At 32.8% G+C, this 24,871-nt stretch overlaps 2 protein-coding genes across 3 annotated transcripts; both read left to right on the forward strand.

Annotated features, from left to right (window-relative positions):
- The first annotated feature begins 4,712 nt into the window (after positions 1 to 4,712).
- LOC128180045 (uncharacterized) lies at positions 4,713 to 9,010 on the forward strand. The gene is made up of 4 exons (XM_052847837.1): positions 4,713 to 6,194; positions 6,316 to 6,466; positions 7,456 to 7,585; positions 7,666 to 9,010. Exons 1-4 carry the CDS (start codon positions 4,771 to 4,773, stop codon positions 8,373 to 8,375), a joined length of 2,415 nt encoding a protein of 804 aa, XP_052703797.1. The 5' UTR covers positions 4,713 to 4,770; the 3' UTR covers positions 8,376 to 9,010.
- A 4,262-nt stretch (positions 9,011 to 13,272) lies between these two features.
- LOC128179359 (uncharacterized) lies at positions 13,273 to 20,854 on the forward strand. Of its 2 annotated transcripts, XM_052846769.1 has the most exons (5): positions 13,273 to 14,982; positions 15,100 to 15,247; positions 18,933 to 19,032; positions 19,187 to 19,333; positions 19,502 to 20,854. In XM_052846769.1, the coding sequence occupies exons 1-5, from the start codon at positions 13,562 to 13,564 to the stop codon at positions 19,732 to 19,734; spliced, it is 2,049 nt and encodes a 682-aa protein (XP_052702729.1). In that variant the 5' UTR covers positions 13,273 to 13,561; the 3' UTR covers positions 19,735 to 20,854. The 2 variants fall into 2 exon arrangements, with proteins under 2 accessions (XP_052702729.1, XP_052702728.1); XM_052846768.1 differs by having other exon boundaries at positions 19,187 to 20,854.
- Positions 20,855 to 24,871: the final 4,017 nt, after the last annotated feature.

Raw genomic sequence — 24,871 nt, forward strand, 5'->3', positions numbered from 1 at the left:
AAAATTTGATGGAGATCGGTAAAGCCGTTTCTGAGAAATCGCGTGCACAAAAATGGGAAGAAAAAAAAAGAATAAAAATAATAGGGAACTAGAGCAAAGCTCGTTGCAAAGCAACGAGTGGGTCTTCCTTTAATGTCGGAAGTAAAGCTGGAAGTTCCGGTGAGAAGCAGAGCTCTTAAACCAATAACAAGAGTAACTAAAATAAAAACATGAAAAAATCGAATTATTCCTGGTACGACTTAACAAAATACGAATGATTTTAAGCACGACTTAACAAAAACCTTTCCGATTTCAAGAACGACTTAACAAAAAAAATCAGAATGTGTTCAAGTACGACTTAGCAATTATTTTTGGTACGAGTTAATTTACTTTGAACATTACGCTATTTTTTAAACCAAGGAAGCGGAATCAAAATTTCCGGAAAAATCAATTTTTAAACCCCGATATCTCTGTAATGCATCGTCCGATTTTAAAACGGCTTTCAGTGTTAGATTCAGTTTAATAAGCTCTACAAAACACATATTCATTTTTGATTTGATCAGAAAATTTATTTTTTCGAAAAATTTGTTTCACTTACGGTTTCGACCGGAAGCGACAGATTTTCATGTCCAGCCTTATTACAGAGGTAAATTGACTAAATCATAACCATTGAAAATTTCAAGCCTTTATCTTAAAGCGTTTTTGAGAAACTCCGCGGACAAAATGACTTTTTGAAAATTTTAAAAATGACGTAACGTCAAAACGGAAGTGATGTTGTCTCTAAAACTTTAACATCTTTGAGGGATAATAGTTTCACATTATCTCTGAAAGTTTTATCAAAATCGGTTGGACACTTTTCGTGTTATAAAGCCGAGAAGGAGTCAGAAAAAAAAAGAAAAAGTATAATAATAACTAGATTCGATCTCGTTGCGAGCAACGAGTGGGTCTTCCGTACGATTTTTGAATAGATTAGATTAAACTTATCAATTCAAAGATAAAATCGTAGATCTAAGCGAAAAAAAAACAGAAAAAAATTTGCGGCACTCGGGGCTTGAACCCGGGTCGCCTGGGCCATGTCCACGACTATATCGACTGAGCTACTCGGACTCTCGCTTCAGGACTTTGACGCTTAATTTCTCGAGAATGCCTTGATCGATTTTAAAACAAATTACATATTCTAAATCAATAAGAGGGTCTCTATAATGTGTAAAAATTTCAAAAAAAAATATTAGAAAATAAAAAAGTCGAAAAATTCAATTTTTCAAAATTCCTTCTGGAGAAGACTGGAAGTGACGGCGGACATTTTTTAGACAATAGTGCACCAGAAAAACGTTAAATCTATCATCTCTAAAAATTTCAGCTCTATATCTTCAGTCGTTCTTGAGAAACGTCGCAGACAAATTTGACTTTAAAAAAATCGTTTAATGACGATAACTTCCGACCGGAAGTGAAATTTTAAAAACCGTTCCGGCGGTACAAACTTCAGTTGACAAGGGACCATCCCTGAAAATTTGACTGAAATCGAGCAAGCCATCTCCGAGAAATCGCCTGCACAAAATCGGTAAGAAAAAAAAAAAGAATAAGAACTAGATTCGATCTCGTTGCGAGCAACGAGTGGGTCTTCCGTCCGATTTTTGAATAGATTAGATTAAACTTATGAATTCAAATATAAAATCGTTGATCTAAGCGAAAAAAATGAAAAAAAAATTTGCGGCACTCGAGGCTTGAACCCGGGTCGCCTGGGCCATGTCCACGACTATATCGACTGAGCTACTCGGACTCTCGCTTCAGGACTTTGACGCTTAATTTCTCGAGAATGCCTCGATCGATTTTAAAACAAATTACATATTCTGAATCAGTGAAAGGGTCACTATAAGGTGTGAAAATTTTAAAGAAAAATATTAAAAAATAAAAAAGTCGAAAAATTCAATTTTTCAAAATTCCTTCTGGTGACGACCGGAAGTGACGGCGGACATTCTCTATACCGAGGTGCACCAGGAAATCGATAGATCTATCATCTCTGAAATTCTCAGCTCTCTATCTTTGCTCGTTTTTGAAAAACCTGAGCGACAAAATTGACTTTTTAAAATCGTTTATTGACGATAACTTCCGACCGGAAGTGAATTTTCAAAATTTGTTTCAGCGGTATAAATTTCAGATAACGAGGCTTTAGTCCTGAAAATTTGAGAGAAATCGATCGTCCCATCTCTGAGAAATCGCCTGCACAAAATTTGTAAGACAAAAAAAGAATAATAATAATAACTAGATTCGATCTCGTTGCGAGCAACGAGTGGGTCTTCCGTCCAATTTTTGAAAAGATAAGATTAAACTTATCAATTCAAAGATAAAATCGTAGATCTAAGCGAAAAAAAAGAGAAAAAAAATTTGCGGCACTCGAGGCTTGAACCCGGGTCGCCTGGGCCATGTCCACGACTATAACGACTGAGCTACTCGGACTCCGCTTCAGAACTTTGACGCTTAATTTCTCGAGAATGCATTGATCGATTTTAAAACTAATTACATATTCTTAATCAGTAAAAAATTCACTATAAGGTTTAAAAATTTCAAAGAAAAATATCAAAAAATAAAAAAGTCGAAAAACTCAATTTTTGAAATTTCCTTCCGGTGACGAATGGAAGTGACGGCGGACATTCTCTATACCGAGGTACATTAGAAAAACGGTAGATCTATCATCTCTGAAAATTTCAACCTTTTACCTTTACTCGTTTTTGAGAAACCCGACAGACAAAATTGACTTTTTAAAATCGTAAACGGACGATAACTTCTGACCGGAAGTGTTTTTTCAAAAATGAAAAAAAATGTATCAGCTTTAGATAAAAACACGTTTATATTGAAAATTTGAGCGAAATCGACCCAGCCATCTCCGAGAAATCTTCTGCACAAAATCGGTAAGAAAAAAAAAGAATAATAAGAAGAAAAGTGAAAAAGAAACAATAGAATAATAGAAGGGTCTTCCGCTGAAGACGGAAGACCCTAATAATAATAATAATAAGAAAAGTGAAAAAGAAACCGAAGAATAATAGAAGGGTCTTCCGCTGAAGACGGAAGACCCTAATAAAAAGAAACCGAAGAATAACAAGAGGGTCTTCCGTTGAAAACGGAAGACCCTAAAAAGAAACCGAAGAATAACAATAAGGTCTTCCGTTGGAAACGGAAGACCTTAAAAAGGTCATATACGTACAATGATCCTGTAGCTAAACTACTTATTTCTTAAAATTTATTCAAAGAACATCGAATATTTTCACTAATCTATTTTAGATAGGTTTTTTAAATTCTTAAAAAAACATATTTTATAAAATAGAAATATGATGCTCTTTTATATACATGTATGATTAACATCGATAAGTTTTTCTATCATCTACATAAATAGATTCAGGAAATGACAAATTGAATTTTGGGCAAGTAAAATATCTAGCATTAATTTCGTCGCATTTACCTCTATACCTTGTCTTTTCAATGTAATAGCAAAGCATGTCATTATAAACCGTGTGTCCGGTATTTTTGGCGATGATCTTTTTTTTTATTTTGAATACGCAGAAATTTTTCATGTATTATTTCATATAACGGACACAAATTAAATTTTTGTGGCACGCGAAAAAACGGATATATGGTATTTCTTGCTGTGCTGTTATGTTTTAATCAAATTTTTTTATGTGAAATATACTTTTCAAATTATTAATAGGTTTTAATCTGCTACCGTTCTGGCGAGCGAAACAAGAATTACACATACCTTGTATCATTGTCAGTCTAGTGTATTTTAGGTATCAACAAACGTCAAAGAATTTTTTAGAGAGTATTTCTTTACAACAAGTATGCCGGGGCAAAGGTACTAATTTGAATGGTCATGATACATACAGCGCAACCCCCTAGCCCTCCCCCCTCTCTCTCTCTCTCTCTATCTCTCTCTCTCTCTCTCTCTCTCTCTCTCTCTCTCTCTCTCGAGAGAGAGAGAGAGAGAGAGAGAGAGAGAGAGAGAGAGAGAGAGAGAGTGCCCGGTACCTGTTTGTAGGTGTGTAATTTCCCACTTTCAATTTAAATAGTTTGACTGTATGCAATATCTACATAAATGTTTTAACTGTTTATTTTTCTCTTTATTCCTTTTTATTTAGTTCAAAATGCTCTATTGTTTATTTTCTCCCTACTCGTATACTCATATACTTACCTGCGTACTGTACATGCATGCACAATTCGCTTAAAATGAATCGATATGACAGTAAAGTATGCTTATTGCTAGTATATATTTAAATAATCTCTATATTAAAAAAAATATGAATAAATCTTATGTCAATGAGGCAGGTATCGCAGGTATCATAGTCTATACTGAAGTAGCTAGTACACGCATTAGAGATGATTGATCCACCTCTACATTTATCGCGAGAAATATAGCGCGAGAGCACTGTGACGTCATCCATAACTTTGCTCGTCTTTGTTTACGTATCTCAACTCAATACGAAGATATGGAAGCAAGTAACAAATCTCTTGAGTCTCGACAAAGCATATGCGGTACTCTAAACGTGTCTTCAAACCTTAAGACACCGTAAATTACGAGTCGAAAGTCGGCCATTTTTGGCATAGCAAAACGGGTGAAAACATAAGAGAGCATTATGGGACGTAGACAAAAAATTTGTTTGATAAACTGTAGGTTTAGCTTGTTCTTTTTCCCGCGCACACTGGTTCTTAGAGCTCGCTAAAAGATTGTTAAATAATAGCTATACTACTTCGAGACTTACGAACTGTTTTTATTTTTGTACCTAAACTAGAGAAACAACCATGACTAACTATCAGAATATTGTCTTCGGAGTGGACCTTGTGAAAGCCGCCCAAGATGAATACGACTTTCTGCTCAAGGTTGATGGCTTAGAATACCTTCGAAACGATGCAGTTCTTCAGTATGCCATTCACCGCTACGAGAACCTTTGGCTTCCTCTAGTCGCATCTCAAAACGACGAATATATCTTGCCAGAATGCTTAGAGCCTCCAGTTGATATAGCTTGGGTGTGGCATTGCCACATGCTATCACCACATAACTACGCCTCGTATTGTAAGTCGTTATTTGGAAAAGTGCTCGATCATTCTGTTTCTAAATCCAAAGCTGCTTACGACTTAACAAAGTCTACTTGGGCACGTCATTATCCCAATGAACCATTCGAATTATGCCAGGACATCGTGTATGGAAAATGTCCCACTGTTCCACCTTATCCAAGTAAAAGCGACTCGTTCGATCTTCTGGCAGCCATTCATCGGCAACAAGACTTTGTCTATAACATTCATCTGCCTCATTATAGAAACATGATGTTTCTTGAAGCGGGATTGACAAGATACAAACAGTATCTTTTTTTGAAGAAAAAACATCCGACAGTATTTGTTGTACCCTGCTACGATATTGATTTGATCTGGCACACCCATCAACTCCATCCAATTGATTACGAACGAGTCACAAAGTCGTTGCTTGGTTGGCTGCTCATTCATGACGATACAGATAGCGATAGAAACCCAGGATCTAAGCTTTCCAATGCTTATGAAGAAACAAGAAAACTTTGGCAAGAGGAGTATAATGAATCATTTATCAAATCAGGTGCCATGTACCGTGGAGATTCTCCAAAAGGTAGACTCTACCTTCTCACTAAACAAGACATTGAAGGATTCTCAGGCAGAAAGGCAGAAGCAGTTATTGAAAATATTTCTATATCTTTGCCTAATCCAGTTGGCAACAAAAATATTAAACTTAAAATATTGAAAAACAATTGGTCAAAGGGACTTCAACGTATTCAAAAATTAACAGGCAAAATGGGGAACATGACCTGGAATAATCTCAGTAATGTACAATTTTCATATGGACCTTCAGATGCTACGCTTGTTTTTGAGCTAGCTACAAGACATAACTTTTTTGGTGGAGGATCCAAAGCAATTGGTGGTTTTCAAGAACGGTTTGGGTTTTATTTGCAGAACCCCGAGCGTAGTAATGGCGGCTATTTCAAATTTGAAAGGGAAATGCAAATGTTAAGCACTGCATCGGCAGCCAAATGTATCGTTGATGGGAGATTTGGATGCCCGTCTCTTGCTGACATCGTTTTACTTTTGGAACCAGGTACCTATGAAGAGGCTAACATGCCAACAAATGTAGATCAATTATGGGGTCCTGTTCCTTTGCCGAAATCTGATGCCGAAAACATCTGCCAAGTTGCTTCGCATAGGTAAATTATTTATTTTAGTAGTTTGTAACCATATAATTGTTAAACTATTCTGTTAACAAAAACAAATATTGGCATTAAAATATAAATCATTCTTTATACTTTCTTTCATTATTAATCATAGATTGCAAAACCCGAATGGAAATATCGTTTTTACTTGCCGGATAATACACAGTGTTAAGACGATGACATCAGTTGTGCATGTTTTCTTCCACGACAAATTGGCAGCAGTTGCACATGTTATTGGAACTGACCAGCTACCAATTGAAACACAGGTTATAAAATGTCTTAACGATCTCCGATCCTCGGCCATGTCCAATAACTCTAAATTTTCGGATTTCTTTATTTGTACCATGTATAAATATGCCTTCTAAATTGAAAATTTAGACACTTATGTCAATATAACGATCAGTAATTCAATGAAATGCTTGTCCAAGTGGGTCCACGGGTTTCTACTGTAACTACATATAACTAAGGAGTTCGAGTCATTGATGCACCGGTTCAACCCTTTTGATTTTCAACTTTTATAATTTTTCGATTATATCTGTCATGGGGATTTTTGTAAAAATTTTGTAAAACTCATGGATACATTTCTTTTAATTTCATTTTGGTTGAGGCTAAGGGTCGGAGGACATTCACATTATGTTTTATTTTTTAGAAAAAAAATTGTTCATATAGTATTTAAAACAATGAATGTTTATAACTGGCCATAAGGCATAACCACCAAGAGAAGTTTTAAAACAAACCTTGATTTTAAGAGTAATCTATTCTGAAGTCAAAATTTAGGTACATTGTTAAAGAAGAGATTTATCTGTTGTGACATTTTACACAGAAGGAAACAAAATATGCCACATGCTCTACATTTCAAAAATTCGTATGTTTTTGGGTTTTTTATCAAAAAAATGTACATGCAGGATGTTTAATCATAAAAATAACACAGGATTGTATTTAAAATAAAAGTGATTTGCATCAAGTAAATACAATGTATGTTTCAAAACAAATATTAAGGATTTTTTCATTTTGACGAACTGATACTAAATTCGAACCTACAAAACCTTAACAACAATCAACATAAATCATCTAGATAAAGCATTTAACAAAAATAAATTCCTTGATGAAATATTTTCGTGCTCAGCATGATGTAATTGAAGTAAAAATATCTTGTATCTTATAATTCGTTCACAAAAAAATTGATGTTGAAATGTTTATTTTGTATCCTTTTTATCTGATGTTGCAATAACTTAGTCCAATTGATTGTTTTCAGACATCTGAAAATATATCCCTCAATCCAGGTGCTGGGGAAAGAGCAGTCCTTATAAAAACTGGAGAAGGTGATTCTATGATACTTATAGGAAAATGGACAGGATTTGTCCGGGGAGTTGCTGGGACACGAGGTATCTTAAGAATAATATCTCTGAGTACATTTCAAGGAAATTAACACATAATTTTTTATGATTTGATTGATATCTTAAAGGTAAGCAAGGAATCCCTGGTAACCCCGGTCATTTGGAAGTTAGAGTATACCGAATTGATGCGAAAAGTGCTCCAACTGGAGAAAAAATTTATCTTTCTCAATATCAACCTCTAGAATATGAAGGTCTAACACTAGACTTGAATAGAGGTACAATAACCTGCAGTGGATTGAAATCGGATAAAATTCTTGAATATGTGACCCTTTCATTTTCTGTCGCTTTGCTACATGTGCTATGCGTTCCTCGCCCAACAAAATGGAAACCGGGAGAGTCTCTTAAACCGAAATTGGCAAAAAGAGGTAGACGAAGAGTGGAAAGGTTTCCAGATGAAGATATGTCCTTCATGATGGCTGCAGGATTGTTGTACTTGACGCCCTCTAATCACTATATATATCACAATTACGGTGCAAACGTCAGTGCAGGATGTGCTTCCGGAGGGATTGTGTCTGATTCTTGTGGCGTTGGCTTCGATCAAAGCCAATGTGTCATCAATTCCGATGGAGGAGATTTTGGTGGCGGAGGTGGTGGAGACATCGGGGGTGGCGACGGTGGGGGTGGATGTGGCGGATGCGGTGGTTGTGGAGGCGGTTGTGGTGGCGGAGGAGGCTGCGGGGGTGATGGTGGAGGCGGAGGATGTGGGGGTGGTGGAGGCTGTGGAGGTGGTGGTGGATGTGGGGGTGGATGTGGTGGTGGTGGCGGATGTGGTGGTTGAGCAGGTTGTCAATCTAAGATAGTAATTACAAGTCTTTAATGTTGTTGAAAAGATTTTTTAGGCGTTTGATTAAAACATGACATGACTGTTGTCATATAAGAGCTTTTTGTGTTGAAAGTACGGAACATGTCACTAAATTATTGCATATATTCTAACATTGTTTATTTTGCTGTCTTATGTTTGTATAATGTATGTTGTCTTTTCTACGAATCATGAACATAACGGATAATCAATGCAATCAATTTTGTATTTATATGTAAAGTGTGATGTCTTATAATTTATATTTACAATATATTACAAAGCTTTATTTAACTCATACCAGATGCCAGATTATTTGCGACGAGGTGGCAGGAGGGTCATGCAATCCTTTTTACCAAATCAATCTCCATTGAGGCGTATAAATATAAAAGTGCATCTATTTGATTTTCCTAAAATTTTGGGCGATATATATTTTATATATATTAAGACCGGTTTATGTTTGTTTCATCATATATTTATAACTGTGTACCGCTTGTAATCCTATCATTTCAGTTCTCCATTATCTATTCTTTCAGTTTTGCAAAGAACTTTATTCATAAGACATTGCAGCAGAATGAAACAATTATCTTATAAGAATAAACTCTTCTTTATCAGTATCTTATGATTTTGCATTTTTACGCCTTAAAAGTCTTAATGAGGTAAAATTGAAAATGACTGTTTACATATTTTTGTTTTTCATTTAAGATTTGTTTTTATAAAAAGCATTCATTGCTCATTTATGTATAATTTGCTTATGCTCAAAATGAACGTATTAGCTATTAAACCATTTTTAGTCAGATCAATGTGATAATGATTGATTTAGCGAAAGCAACCTTCGTTATACATTTATAATGAATTAGGTAATGTTACCGAGTACTTTAACAATTATATCATATTTGAACAAATAATTACTGCAACACTAAATATGGCCTTTTGTGATTGATATTAGTTTTTAGTGATAGTTAAAAAACACTTTAAATAGCCAGAATGATGATAACGGTAAAAGGCGGGAATCACTAGGTTTTTGTTTTTTGTTTTTTTGGGTTTTTTTTGTTGGGGGGTGGGGGGGGTGGGGGTGTTTTGTACTCAACATTGTCCAAAAAACGTCAAATCACTATATTTTTTTCTTTTATATAATTGTTACGTCATTTTCATTAGCCACCGAAAAGAATCTGAAAGCCCTAAGCAAAATTAAACCAAACCGGAAGTGATCGGGATATTCAGCAAAGTAAAAGTCTCGAGTTGCAACAAGAGGCCAAGATCAAAACACCTTTCTTAACTACTTAAAAGTTAAATGGAAAACGGTCGCTCCGACAGCAAGACAAATTTATATGTTTATTCATATAACAAAACATTGTACTTGCTTAGGGTATACCATAAAATACAAAAAATGAAATATTAAGTATTTTCCTCCAGACAGTCTGCATCATGACCTTGAAAATAATGAATTCGAGGTTTGATAAAAGATGTATAATGAATATGTAATAATCCCTTAAAAATAAAATTCTTTTTTTATCAACTACAAAAGCAATCAATGGCACTAGTTTGGTTTGTGGTATTTATACGCATAAGCGATCAGAATACAAGATATACGCTTGTATATCAATCTATGACTTGTGTACAAATCAACTCTAAATATATCATACAGTTGCCTTTGAAGTGTACTTTCAAATTATAATTACAATTTTGCAATTCTTGTCAAATTTAAATAAAACATCTACTATCAAACATGTATTTTCGTTGCAAGAATTAATTCTACTGCGTACTTAAAATCATTTTTCAGGATTAATACGCATAAAATTTGTCATTTATTCTTACTCAAAGGAAAAACCAATTTTGATATTCACATGCTTTCCTTTTTAATGTTGTTAATTTATTCTATGCGGGCTGTATTTAACTGATTTGTTTCATTGCGCAACGCCAGGGAAATTCCAATAAAATAGTTTATAAAGCACAAACGATAGGCATAATAACAAGAATATATATCACCTGGCCACGTATTTGTATTAGCCGAGAGAATTCATGTCTAATAGTTCTAAAGTGAGACAGGTAAGCACTAATTAACATGTTGTTACGATAAATCTTTGAAAAAGTAAACATTTAAGCCAAGAAATCAACAAAGAATGTCATGTTGTAAATTTTGAATTAACTGGGCGGATGTACATACAAAATTTACAACATGACAAAATAAAATGGTTAAATTACATGTTTTGATGTAAAAATAAATAGTAAAAATTGTATATAAGTAGCTTTAAAAGTTTTTGATTTACTGGGTGGATGTAAATACAAAGTTTACAACATGGAAGGAACATGACTAAAATAGATTCGATACCCATTACATGTTACTAGCATCTCTTAGAATTAAACTAGACACAACAACGATATTTAATGTATGATAATTACAAAAAAAAGAGTTTATATAAGAGACTAGTATTATTTTTTTAAAGTATGGTTAATGAATCCCCATTTCATTACAAAATGAATTCGTTACGTTAACATTGGAAGAGCTGGATGGCCAACAAATTAACCCTCTGATCTTCCTAAGATTTTGATATATGAACTGGAAAGCTATAAACTATTGTGTTGTAAAGAAAGAATCCATTATTAGTAATTTATCTTAAAAATGTTGGTGTTCTTCCATATTTTTATTGAGAGTTCTCCATGTAAAGTAGATCAATACAGTCGAAAAATGGCCGCGATTGTCGAGCCTTCTTCATCAAAGTTTTATAAATTGTATCGCATCTGTGACATTAAAACGAATCCATTACTAGTAATTTATCTTTAAAATGTTGGTGTTCTTCTATATTTTTATTGAGAGTTCTCCATGTAAAGTAGATCAATACAGTCGAAAAATGACCGCGATTGTCGATCCTTCTTCATCAAATGAAAAATACACAGATTGTGAAAGTTGAAACTTGATTGTGATATTGACAGTCGAAAGGTTTAAGAGAATGCATATACGAGGGTTGTTAGAAAAGTTCGCGGACAAAGTGATTTACGGTAAAATTGTTATGTACTTTGTAGGATGGCGAATTTTTTATTAAATGACTGTAAACTGAAAATAACTATGCAAAAAATCATATGAATTTGAGTTTTTAAAAAAGATACAGCGATTATTACTTTGCATGAATAAGATATACGGAGCATCATTTCATATTTCCACGACGTCAGGTGACGTCAAACAACTGAAAGTAAAACATGTTACTCTTTTTCAATGTAAACGCCTTTCAGTTCCACACACTTTTCAAATAAATTAACCTATGTATTAAATGAACGTTCATATCATTGTCTTTTTTATACAATGTCGTTTGTGGCATATCGTAGATCATTTAGGTCCAATACACTCTGTCCACGCAGTTTCGTCGATAGATTTAAGGGAAAAGAACGAAATCCATAGGTGCAAGATCCGGGTTGTAAAGGGGGGAGGTCTGCTGCAAGAGCTCAAAATATAAGGTTTTCCATCCTTAAATGTCTGTGATTCTAAGTGTAAACCTTTGTTCTAAAAAAAACAGCATCTAAAAAAATCTTTGGGTCTCCATCAGAGATTTTCCTGCGTACACACAAAATTAATTGAAGGCCCGGTATTGGTGTTCCGAGATGTCCATTGACGTCAAAGTTTTTGACTCATTTTCGAACGTTGTTCGTCCAAATTCGGCGATAAAATGGTTTGAAATTCTTCAAATTAATTGAAACTTTCACAAAATGACCTTCATAAGTCATTTTGATGTCACATGAAATATCATATATTTTTATGCGCTTAAACGGTACATTTTTAATAAGGACAAATGCGTACAAAATAAGTAATTATGCTGTATATTTTTTATGGTTCATTTAAAATATACAAATCTTTACATATTTCTTAGAAAATACTCAAGTTTATATATGAAAAGTTTCGCTTGTATCATGCAAATAGTCCGCCCACAATCGAAATAGTGCGCGAACTTTCCTAACAAATCTCGTCCATACTTGAACTACGGGTTGTTTCGCGCAAATCTGAAACAACTATATTTACCTTTCTCAAAGTGTTAGTTTTCATTTGGATTTTTTAAAGACATCATTTCATTTCGTGATTGATGTTGAGAAAGCTTAATTTTGATAGTGTCTGATTTATTGAATAATTCAGTATATCGTTATACCATGTCAGCTAAAACAAACCTTTTTTCAGTTTATTTTAGAACAATAGATATAAAAACAATTAAACAATGTAAAGTTTATATCGGTCTCGTGTATATAGAACATCGGTAACTTTGCATGCCGGAATCCCTCTCTAAATTGTCGTTTACATAGAATTGTTTTAACACCAATTTCGTTTTCGTCCTCTTTTATCTGATTTTTATTCTAATCCACAGTTCATTTTATACCTGTATAACTTGAGTGATTTAAAAAAAAATTAAAATAACTTTAATAAAGCCTTTTAAATATTATTTTGTTAGTAAGAACCTACTATGAGTTTCAATGTAACATAAAAGAAAAGATATATAAATGATATCAAAATCTGTAGAACATATTTTTTTACCTTCATAGAATAAATATTTAAATTTAGATATTTAAATTGTTTTACTCGTCCTGCATTCTGCTTTCACATATAAAGGTTCCATTTATATAAATAAGATTGTTAAAGATTAGGTTAATTACATCTGTAATTAAAATCAGCTAACCGCTTATTTTTATTATCTTTATTGAGATTTATATTTTTCTATAATCAGAAATCGTTGACTTCCAATTCCTTTTACAGTTTTGTCTTGAAAAACGTCTAATTAATGTTCATTTTTCTTCATAATAATTTTGCTTAAAAAATATATTACATGTTTACTCATTAATTAAATATAATATGAAAGCCGATGTGGAAATAAACATTCCATACCTATTTTTTTTTCTTCGCTATATTTATATACAGAATATATTTTAAAGTTGGTTTTTGTCCTAAAAATAGTTTGTCTATTCTTTTGTAACCAAACTTTTTAATATATATAAAAAAGCAAAAATGAAATTAAGGCATAATTACGTTATGATTACGTGAAGTGTTTAAATGTACAGGCATTTTAATTTCCCATAATATAGGTTTTTTTTCTATTTTAGATTTTTCAAATCTCCTCCGTTTCTTTACTTTAACGTTTAGAAAGATTTGTTTTTATTCATTCTTTTTTTAAAGGAACAAAAATGACTCCATGACTCACTATAAAAATATCAAATTTGGGGTGGACCTTGTGAAAGCCTCCCAGGCAGAATATGACTTCCTGGTCAAAGTTAGACATTTGGAATACTTGCGAAACGATGCTGTCCTTCAATATTCTGTTCGCCGCTACGAAAAAGTTTGGCTTCCTCTTGTTGCATTTGAGGATAAAATATCTCCTCAAAATTTAGAGCCACCAATCGATATCGCTTGGGTATGGCACTGTCATATGTTATCACCTCACGAGTATACCAAGTATTGTCGAACGTATTTTAGAAAAGTACTCGATCATTCGATAATCAAAGCAGACGGTGCCTATACGTTTACGAAGGGTATATGGTCACGTAATTTTCCTGATGAACCATTTGAGTTGGACCAGAATGTATTGAATGAACTTATTTCTTGTACTCTCTCACAAGGAGGTAAAACTAAATCGTTTGATCTCGTGGCAGCGACTCATAGACAACAGGACTTTGTATATAACATTCTTCTTCCACATTATAGAGATCCTGAGTTCCTCAAGTCTGCAATAACGAGATACAAAAAATACCTTTATCTTTATACACAGAAGAATAATCTCTCAAATTTTCTCGTCCCATGCTATGACATTGATTTTGTCTGGCACACACATCAACTACATCCCATTGATTATCAACATGTCACAGAGTCGTTGCTTGGTTGTTTACTAACCCATGATGATACAGATTGTGATCGAAATCCAGGGTCCAAACTTTTTGATGCGTATAAAAGAACAGAAAGAAATTGGAGAGAATTATATAATGAGTCTTTTGCTATATCCGGTGCTGTGTTCCGAGGACTTAATCTTGAAGATAAGCTTTATAGACTAACCGTGTCGGATATGGACGGTTGTATTAGCAGAATAGGCGCAGTTGTAATAGACTTTATTGCTGTAACAACACCGGTTTCCCTCAACAAGGAAACTGTGAAAATTAAAATATTCAAAATCAATGAAGCCAAAGAACTTCAACTCGTTCAAAAGTTAAAAAGCAAAATGGAAAATATGACCTGGAACAATCAAAATCTTACGATTCGACAGGACTCTACAGAATCAACTCTTCTCATTGAGTTATCAGCAAAAAGAACTTTTATTAACGGAGGGTCTTTATTAATTGGCAGATGTCAACAAAAATTTGGGTTTTATCTGCAAAATCCTATGTATCAGAATGGCGGTGTATTTAGTATTGAAAAAGACATGCAAATGTTCAGCACCCTAACGGCGGCCAAGTGTAAGGTTAGCGGAAGTATTTTAAGTCCATCGTTGGGAAATATTGAACTGGTTTTGGAACAGGGTGAATATGAAGAGATCAATATGTCAACAAATGTAAATCAGTTGTCGGACCAAGCTTCTGGACCAATCTCGGATGCTATGGACATTTGTCAAGTCGCCTTGCACAGGTTATTTTTTCACATTTTCTAAAAAAAATTATTAATTTTTACCAATGTAAACATTTTTAATTGATAAGATAATTTATATAATTTGGTTTACTTTATTTCATTAATCATGCATCACAGATTACGAAGCAAAAACGGAAAAAGTTTCATATGCCGGGCCATACACAATGTCCAAAAGATGACGTCAGTTTTGCAGTTTTTCTTTGAAGACAAATTGGCAGCAGTTGCACATTTTATTGGAAATGACCAGCTTCCCAAAAAATCACAGGTATTACTTTTGGATTTTATTTTTATAAAATTTGAACCCTATAGACCTCGAATGAAGAAAACACTGATTTAACGATAAACTAAATAAGAATATTCATTATAAATTTATTAATCTAAGGACGAATCTCGGGGAAAATGGTCTCGAGGAATTGTTTTCTGAATATCCTTTTGAGTAAGAATCGATATAAAATCTGAAAAAGAGAGGTGGTGACGGACAAACAGATGATTTAATAAAGCGAGTGCAGCTCGCCGGCGCACAGTACCAGCGAGCGATGCGAGCTCTAAGAACTATGACGTCACAGTGATCTCGCACTATATTTCCCGCGATAAATGCAGAGGTGGATCAAACATTCATTATTATGTGTACCATCTATTTCAGTATAGACTTCGATACCTGCTTCATTGACATATAATTTGTTTTTCATTTTTTTTTATAGAGAAATTATATATATATACTAGCAAGAGCTATACTAAACTGTCTTATCGATCAAATTTTTAAGCTAATTTTGCATGCATGTAGGACCTATAGTAAGTATGAGTATGGTGGAAATAAAAGATATGACATTTTAAACTAAATTAAAAAAAAGAGAAAACATTAACAGTTAGAAAAATTATGCAGATGTTTTATATAGTTAAACCATTTAATTTGAAAATGGAAATTTACACCTACAAACAGGGACCGGGGGCACGGATAACATATGTAATTAGAATGCAAAAATAAACAAATAAAAAAAAAATATGAAAAAAAAATAAGGTAGCAAAATGTATTTATCGTCAACACTTTTGACTCAATAAAACAAAAATTATATCTTACAGACAGATCAATTCTCTCCAAAAGTACAGAACAGTTTTAGGGGGAAGCAAGTCTATGTACATGTATTTTGTAAGATTTTGTTTTAAACTTAGAAATACAATATAATATTCTCTCTCCATTTCTCTCTCTTTTTTCTCTCTCTCTCTTTCAACATTTCTTTGACGTTAGTTGATAACTAATTAACGCTAAGTTGACAATGATGCAAGGTATGTGTAATTCTTGCTGCGCTTGCCACAACGGTAGCACCGTTAAACATATTAAGAAATCGAATCTTTACACGATTTTCTAATATTTTATGTATCATATAAAAAGACAAACGTTTGAAATATTACGGTGTTTAAAAGTAAATAAATCCTAACAACAGGGGAAAACCCGATGCTTTCAAGAGTTTGTATCATTTGTTTATATATGAAGATGTATTCCTTATAAATGCATATTTGTTACAACATGACAACTTCAATTTTTAATTCTTTTTTCATTGTTTCAGTTCCACTGGAACTAATTTTAGATGGCAACCTCAATCATGTGTAATTCTGAATCGGTTTCAAGGTATCACACCGGTGTTTTCACTATACAGCACTCTAGAGGGGAAGCAATTCATAAAAATCAGTTTGTATTTTTCATGACAAAATATTCGGAGGAAATGTTATTTGTTACCTATCTTATCAGCTAACACCATAAAATGGGCAAGCGATACGGCTTTTTCTCAAAATATCTAGCTCCAAATAGGTCTACCCTCAAAACCACGTGTTTTCCATTTTTATGTAAACAGACTGCACACTCCCCAAATAGCTGCTGCATGTGCCCTGAAAGAAGTAGTCCCTGTGAAAAAAGATCACCACCTAACAAAATACTTAAAATATCCTACTCAGTGGTACAAAATAAATTAAAACTGAATAAAGGAAAATGTAAATATGCAGTCAAGGAAAAAATAATTCTGAAATATATATGGAACTACAATTGACTAAGTTCATTTTCATTGGTCGATTACCGGTGTGATACATTTGTTCATTTTCATTGGTCGATTACCGGTGTGATACCTTTAACGACCTGTACACTGCGAATGACGACTTATAACGCGAAAAAAAACTTTCCATATGATCATTATTATTTCTTTTTTTTCCGTTGTATGATCAAAAAGTAATTTTTTAGAGCATTTTTTTTAAATTAAATTTTCGTTGAAAGAGTCGTCTATTCTAATCTTAATTTTCACTAGTTTTTTATAAAGGCATTGTGTACAGAAAATACACTACGAATCATAGCTACATATGCTACTTGAAAGATCAAAATACATAAAATGAGGCAGGAAAACGTTCATTTAAATAAAACTCATAAATTCATATATATTGAATTGATCTGCTTTAAAATTGATTCGGTAAGGGAGCGTTTGACAATCAAACACTATTTTCAAAACTTGTTCCGCTTTTGTCTTATTTCTGCCCTCGGATACATTAATTTCAAAATGCCATAACAAATAGTTCTGCATAGATAAGTGCTTTCTGTTCTGGTTTTATCGTTATCGTATATGAACATATGATTCCCCGAGTGAATATGCTAAATAAATTGTGTTAAAATGTCGTGTGAACGCATAGTTCCAGAAAAATACTCGAAGTGCTGTGAATGTCTTGGACAGGTCTGCATGAAATCACCAATTCTTTTTCTAAGTCGTATTTTGATAATCATATGATTAACATAATGTTATAATCATTTTTTTGCATGTTTACAAAAGGGTTTATGGTGTTTAATTAATCAAGTCCCAAGTCCTAAATATATCATTGGTAAGAATATGTCTGTTATCGTATATAAGTACATGTATTCAATTTTCTTATGTAAACTTTGTTTAAACGAAATATATTTCATTCAGAGATAAAATACAGTGAGATTGCATGACACTTCAGGTTCATTAGTAAATATCTACGGTTGATTCTGAGTAAACAAAGGGAAAATCGTAATCAACGACCATTTAGATTGATGGAATAGGAATTAGAGCCAAATTGAACCTAAGGTTCTCCGATCCTCAGCCTCAAAGTATTTTTTCTTCCTAAAAATGTTATTTATCTATCCTTCAAACTTCAATTTCTTAACTTTATAAATCACAAATTAACTTTAGTTTAGAAGAATTTTTGAATAAAGAATAAATAAACACTTTTGGTCAGTACATGAATCCCTTAGAAAAGTGGAGGGGGTTATTAACCGCGTCGATGATGCTAAAATCCTGTTTCCCCTTTTTACAAACAATTAACAGTTTATATCGATTTACATTTTTCAATATCGGAATAATGATGTTTCGAGTATAACCTAGTAAAAGAATTATTCAATTAAGTACTTGATTATAAATAGTAAATAAATTGTCTTCCATCGTGTTTTCAATGCTGGGTTTTCCTTCCCTCATGCGCAGTGGCTTTACAGATGGTGAATCACATTAATATTCATCAGATGTATAGCAAAGTTTAAAGACAAATAACTAAAGACAAAATATGTTTTATGAGCCTAGAGTTTGTGAAATGTCTAATCATAAACCACAATAGCAATATTTTGAAAAGAATCAAAAATGATTTACCAGATAACTCTTTTCTTTTCAAAAGAAAAGATAGAAAAGAAATTTTATACCTTAATTGAAATGACAATTATGAATCCGAACAAAGATCGAGTCAATCTTTTCATAACTAATATACCATTTTAAATCATTGACCAAATTAACGTAGAGCTACTCTATTGATTGCTATCGCAAACATAACGGACATAAGTGTGACTGTTTTAATAAACATTGATTGTGCAATATCGTTTTTGTCTGATTTAAATCTTCTGATTTTTTTTTCATTTCATTGCCTTTTTATATTTTGTTATAATAGTTAATGAAATTCTTAAACAGATTTCGAAAGGCTCCTTATCATTAAGTCCAAGTGCTGGGGAAAAAGCGATATTGATTAAAACTGGAGAAGGGGATTCAACGATACTAGTGGTCAAAAGAGGTATTGAATCGCTTTATTGTATGTATTTTTCAAAATAATGTGAAAGCTATACGTACAATACTTTTAATCGAAAATATTTATCAATTTGGAATATAAAAAAAAAAATTAATTTATAAGTTCTGATATTTTTTTATTTAACTTGACGGTTGGACAGGTTCCCGAGTTTTTTGCAGTAAAGAAGACCCTCTAAAAATTAAGGTGTACCAACTTGGTTCAACACATTTACAGCAAAAAGAAACAATATATGTTTCTCAATATAGTTCTCTAGAATATGAAGGACTTACTCTTGAACTCAAAAAAGGTATCTTAACTTGCAATAAAATGAAAATGGGTCGAATTCTGCATTATGTGGCATTTTCATTCTCCATTTCACTCCTTCATGTTTTATGTATGCCTTGTGCGAACCCAAAAATGAAATCGACAGGACGAAATCTGAAAATATTGTGTGATGAAAAGACGTCCTTTTTAGTTGCAGCGGGTTTACACCTACCATTCCTGACAAACAACAAATACTATGGTTATGGTGTTGAAAAACCAAAGCGACAGAAAACATATCAAAGAGATTCAGCATTCACTGGAGGAGGACCAAAGAGGACATATCAAAGTGATTCAGCATTCACTGGAGGAGGACCAAAGAGGACATATCAAAGTGATTCAGCATTCACTGGAGGAGGACTAAAGATGACATATCAAAGTGATTAAGCATTCTTTTCTGCTGGAGGAGGCTTTGGTGGTAGTGGTTGTTGTGGCGGTTGTGGCGGTTGTGGGGGATGTTGAGTCTGTACACAATAATAATGTAACGATTCATCTTGTGACAATGATTTACGTCAGATATTGCATAGAGATGCATGGTGTTGGTGTTTCATAAATATTCAATATAGTTGTCAGATCGTTTTTTATTATGGAGACTTGAGTAAATATTTTGTACAGCTACTGATAAGTTCTCTACTTTTTATGGTAAAATATATCCTATATTACTGATAATATGTATCATGTTATAGAGAATTCGTTTGGTATTATGCGATTTAGCCCCTAAAATCAAAGTTTAACAGAAAACAAAATTATGTAAGAAATATGTATGTGAAAACAAAGCATCGTACTGATATCATAATGTCATTCAGATCATCTAATTTTCCAAACAATTGTACAGCATTTAAGTCCTAGTGTATTTTTTTTATCAGTAATAAGCACAATACATGTAAATACTTTCAGCTATTTAATATTTTCCTGACATGATGACGATAATAACCATTGCACTGAAGTACTGACAGGAGTTAGTTTTATTTCGATTCTATTAATAATTATATATTTCATAATAATATTAAAATGTTAGAAACGCTGGCAATCTGTAATTTGTTATTAGTGCAAATAATTTATTTCTTTGATGTTCTAAGAATTCTGTTAATATGTGTATAATTTTACACCTTCAGTTTGCACTTATGTAGTTCGAATATTAAACAAATGGGGACTTGGGGCGATGGAGAACATCACAACTAGCATCTACCAACTACCATAACGTTTATAGAGTGAAAACAATATCATATGGAAAACTTTACCTGGTGATTCTTAAACTTTTAAGTTTATTTGTATTAGAAAAAAAACGAACATCAGTAATAGATATCTCATTTATTTTCTTTATTTGTCCTAAAGTGTGATGACTACAATGAATCGTCATTGGACACGAAGACTGGAAAAGAGATATATTTCTATTATGCAAATAAAAATTTTATTACTCTTAACAGTTGGTAAGAAACATTTTTATGCTTTAACTCAGCAAAAGAAGTACATATATGATCAATGTTTTATTATCACATAATAAAGAATGAAAACATGCTGTTTGAGGTGGGAGTTCGATCCTCATTCATAAAGTATGGCTGCATGGATTTTATATGTTTTTATTCGAGGCAAGTCATCGAGCAAGCAAACTCTCCAATCATAAACTATTTTTCATTTATTAATGTGTTTGTTATAAAAAAAATAATGACATTACTCCTTCAATCGATATCATGGGTTTATCATATCAATAGCTGTAAAGTTAAGTTGTTATTTTGCCTCTAAAATAATGCATACAGGACTTATCCTATGAAATTGAAATGAAGTTATAATAATACAATACATTTGACATTTGCATATATAAAAAAGAAATCATTTTTTAGGGTCTTCCGTTTCCAACGGAAGACCCTCTTGTTTTTCTTCGGTTTCTTTTTATTATTAGGGTCTTCCGTTTTCAACGGAAGACCCTCTTGTTATTCTATTGTTTTTTTTTATTATTATTATTCTTCTTGTTTTTCCTTCTGACTTCTTTTTTGCTTTATATCTCAAAAACTATTCAACCAATTTGCAAAAAATGTTCAGGGATTATTTTAATTTCTTGTCCCTTGAAGCCTTCAAACTTTTAGTCATTAAGTCACTTCCGGTTTCTAGTTACATCATTTTAAAAATTTTCAAAAAGTGATTTTGTCCAGCACTTTTCTCGTAAACAGTTGTTTATAAAGACTTGAAATTTTCCGTGATTGTAAATCTGCGGATTGACTTATGGCAAATGTACAGAAAAAATTATTTTGTCACTTCCGGTCGAAACCGGAAGTGAAACAAATTTTTCGAAAAAATGAATTTTCTGATCAAATCAAAAACGAATATGTGTTTTGTAGAACTTATTAAGCTGAATCTAACACTGAAAGCCGTTTCAAAATCGGACGATGCATAACAGAGATATCGGGGTTTAAAAATTGATTTTTCCGGAAATTTTGATTCCGCGTCCTTGGTTTAAAAAAAAGCGTAATATTCAAAGTAAAATTAACTCGTACCAAAAATAATTGTTAAGTCGTACTTGAACACATTCGGATTTTTTTTGTTAAGTCGTTCTTGAAATCGGAAATGTTTTTGTTAAGTCGTACTTAAAATCATTCGTATTTTGTTAAGTCGTACCAGGAATAATTCGATTTTTTCATCTTTTTATTTTCGTTACTCTTGTTGTTGGTTTAAGAGCTCTGCTTCTGACAGGAACTTCCAGCTTTACTTCTGACATTAACGGAAGACCCACTCGTTGCTTTGCAACGAGCTTTGCTCTAGTTATTTTCTCGGCTTTATATCTCAAAAAGTTTTCATCCGACTTCAATGAAATTTTCAGAGCTTTTGTAAACTTACCGTGCCTCAAAGATGTTAAAGTTTCAGCATTTACGTCACTTCCGTTCAAATTTGGCGGCCATTTTTTAATTTAAAAAAAGTGATTTTGTCCGGAAAAGATCTCCGTTAACTTTAAAGATATCGCTTTGAATTTTTTACTGATGATAGATGTATCAATTCTATAATGTACTGGGGGGTTTAAAATTTTGTTCATCAATTTTGCTCAAAACCGGAAGCAGTTCCAATTTTTGGAAATTTTCTTTTTTTTGAACAAAATAAGACAATACTACAGTCTTATAGAACTTGCCATGGTGAATTCAAATCTGAAATTCGTTTGAAAATCAAACAAAGCATTACAGAGATATCGGGGTTTAAAAATTGATTTTTCCGGAAATTTTGATTCCGCGTCCTTGGTTTAAAAAATAGCGTAATGTTCAAAGTAAAATTAATTCGTACCAAAAATAATTGTTAAGTCGTGCTTGAACACATTCGGATTTTTTTTGTCAAGTCGTTCTTGAAATCAGAAAGGTTTTTGTTAATTCATACTTAAAATCATTCGGATTTTGTTAAGTCGTACCAAGAATAATTCGATTTTTTCATCTTTTTGTTTTAGTTACTCTTGTTGTTGATTTAAGAGCTCTGCTTCTTACAGGAGCTTCCTGCTTTACTTCCGACATTACCGGAAGACCCACTCGTTGCTTTGCAACGAGCTTTGCTCTAGTTTTTCATAATTATTTTAAAAACTAGAGCAAAGCTCGTTGCAAAGCAACGAGTGGGTCTTCCGTTAATATCGGAAGTAAAGCTGGAAGTTCCTGTATGAAGCAGAGCCCTTAAACCAATAACAAGAGTAACTAAAATAAAAAGATGAAAAAAATCGAATTATTCCTGGTACGACTTAACAAAATACGAATGATTTTACGTACGACTTAACAAAAACCTTTCTGATTTCAAGAACGACTTAACAAAAAAATCCGAATGTGTTCAAGTACGACTTAGCGATTATTTTTGGTACGAGTTAATTTTACTTTGAACATTACGCTATTTTTTAAACCAAGGATGAGGAATCAAAATTTCCGGAAAAATCAATTTTTAAACCCCGATATCTCTGTAATGCATCGTCCGATTTTCAAACGGATTTCAGATTTGAATTCACCATGGCAAGTTCTATAAGACTGATGTATTGTCTTATTTTGTACAAAAAAATGAAAATTTCCAAAAATTGGAACTGCTTCCGGTTTTGAGCAAAATTGATGAACAAAATTTTAAACCCCCCAGTACATTATAGAATTGATACATTTATCATCAGTAAAAATTTCAAAGCGATATCTTTAAAGTTTACGGAGATTTCTTCCGGACAAAATCACTTTTTTTAAATTTAAAAATGGCCGCCAAATTTGAACGGAAGTGACATAAATGCTGAAACTTTAACATCTTTTAGGCACGGTAACTTTACAAAAGCTCTGAAAATTTCATTGAAATCGGATGAAAACTTTTTGAGATATAAAGCCGAGAAGGAGTCAGCAAAAAAATAAAAAATAAAATAATAACTAGAGCAAAGCTCGTTGCAAAGCAACGAGTGGGTCTTCCGTTAATGTCGGAAGTAAAGCTGGAAGTTCCTGTAAGAAGCAAAGCTCTCATAACCAATAACAAGATTAACTTAACTAAAAAGATGAAAAAAATCGAATTATTTCCGGTACGACTTAACAAAATACGAATTATTTTAGGTACAAATTAACAAAAACCTTTCCGATTTTAAGAACGACTTAACAAAAAAAATCCGAATGTGTTCAAGTACGACTTAACAATTATTTTTGGTACGAGTTAATATTACTTTGAACATTACGCTATTTTTTAAACCATGGACGCGGAATCAAAATTTCCGGAAAAATCAATTTTTAAACCCCGATATCTCTGTAATGCATCGTCCGATTTTAAAACGGCTTTCAGTGTTTGATTCAGCTAATTAAGCTCTACAAAACACATATTCATTTTTCATTTGATCAGAAAATTCATTTTTTCGAAAAATTTGTTTCACTTCCGGTTTCGACCGGAAGTGACAGATTTTCATTTCCAGCCTTATTACAGAGGTAAATCGACCAAATCATCACCATTGAAATTTTCAAGCCTCTTTCCTAAAGCGTTTTTGAGAAAAGTCCGGGACAAAATGACTTTTTGAAATTTTTAAAAATGACGTCACGTCAAAACGGAGGTGACGTTCTTTATAAAACTTTAACATTTTTGAGGGACGCCAACTTGCAAACATCTCTGAAAATTTCATGAAAATCGGTTAAAAACTTTTTGAGTTATGAAGCAAAAAAGGAGTCAGAAGAAAAGAAAAAGAATAATAATAATAACTAGAAACGCAAAGCAACGAGTGGGTCTTCCGTTAATGTTGGAAGTAAAGCTGGAAGTTCCTGTAAGAAGCAAAGCTCTTAAACCAATAACAAAAGTAACTAAAATAAAAAGATGAAAAAAATCGAATATTCCTGGTACGACTTAACAAAATACGAATGATTTTAAGTACGACTTAACAAAAACCTTTCCGATTTTAAGAACGACTTAACCAAAAAAATCCGAATGTGTTACAGTACGACTTAACAATTATTTATAGTACGAGTTAATTTTACTTTTAACATTACGCTATTTTTTAAACCAAGGACGCGGAATCAAAATTTCCGGAAAAATCAATTTTTAAACCCCAATATCTCTGTAA

Source organism: Crassostrea angulata, chromosome 4, assembly GCF_025612915.1.
Source record: "Crassostrea angulata isolate pt1a10 chromosome 4, ASM2561291v2, whole genome shotgun sequence".
In the NCBI taxonomy this organism is placed as follows: domain Eukaryota; kingdom Metazoa; phylum Mollusca; class Bivalvia; order Ostreida; family Ostreidae; genus Magallana; species Magallana angulata.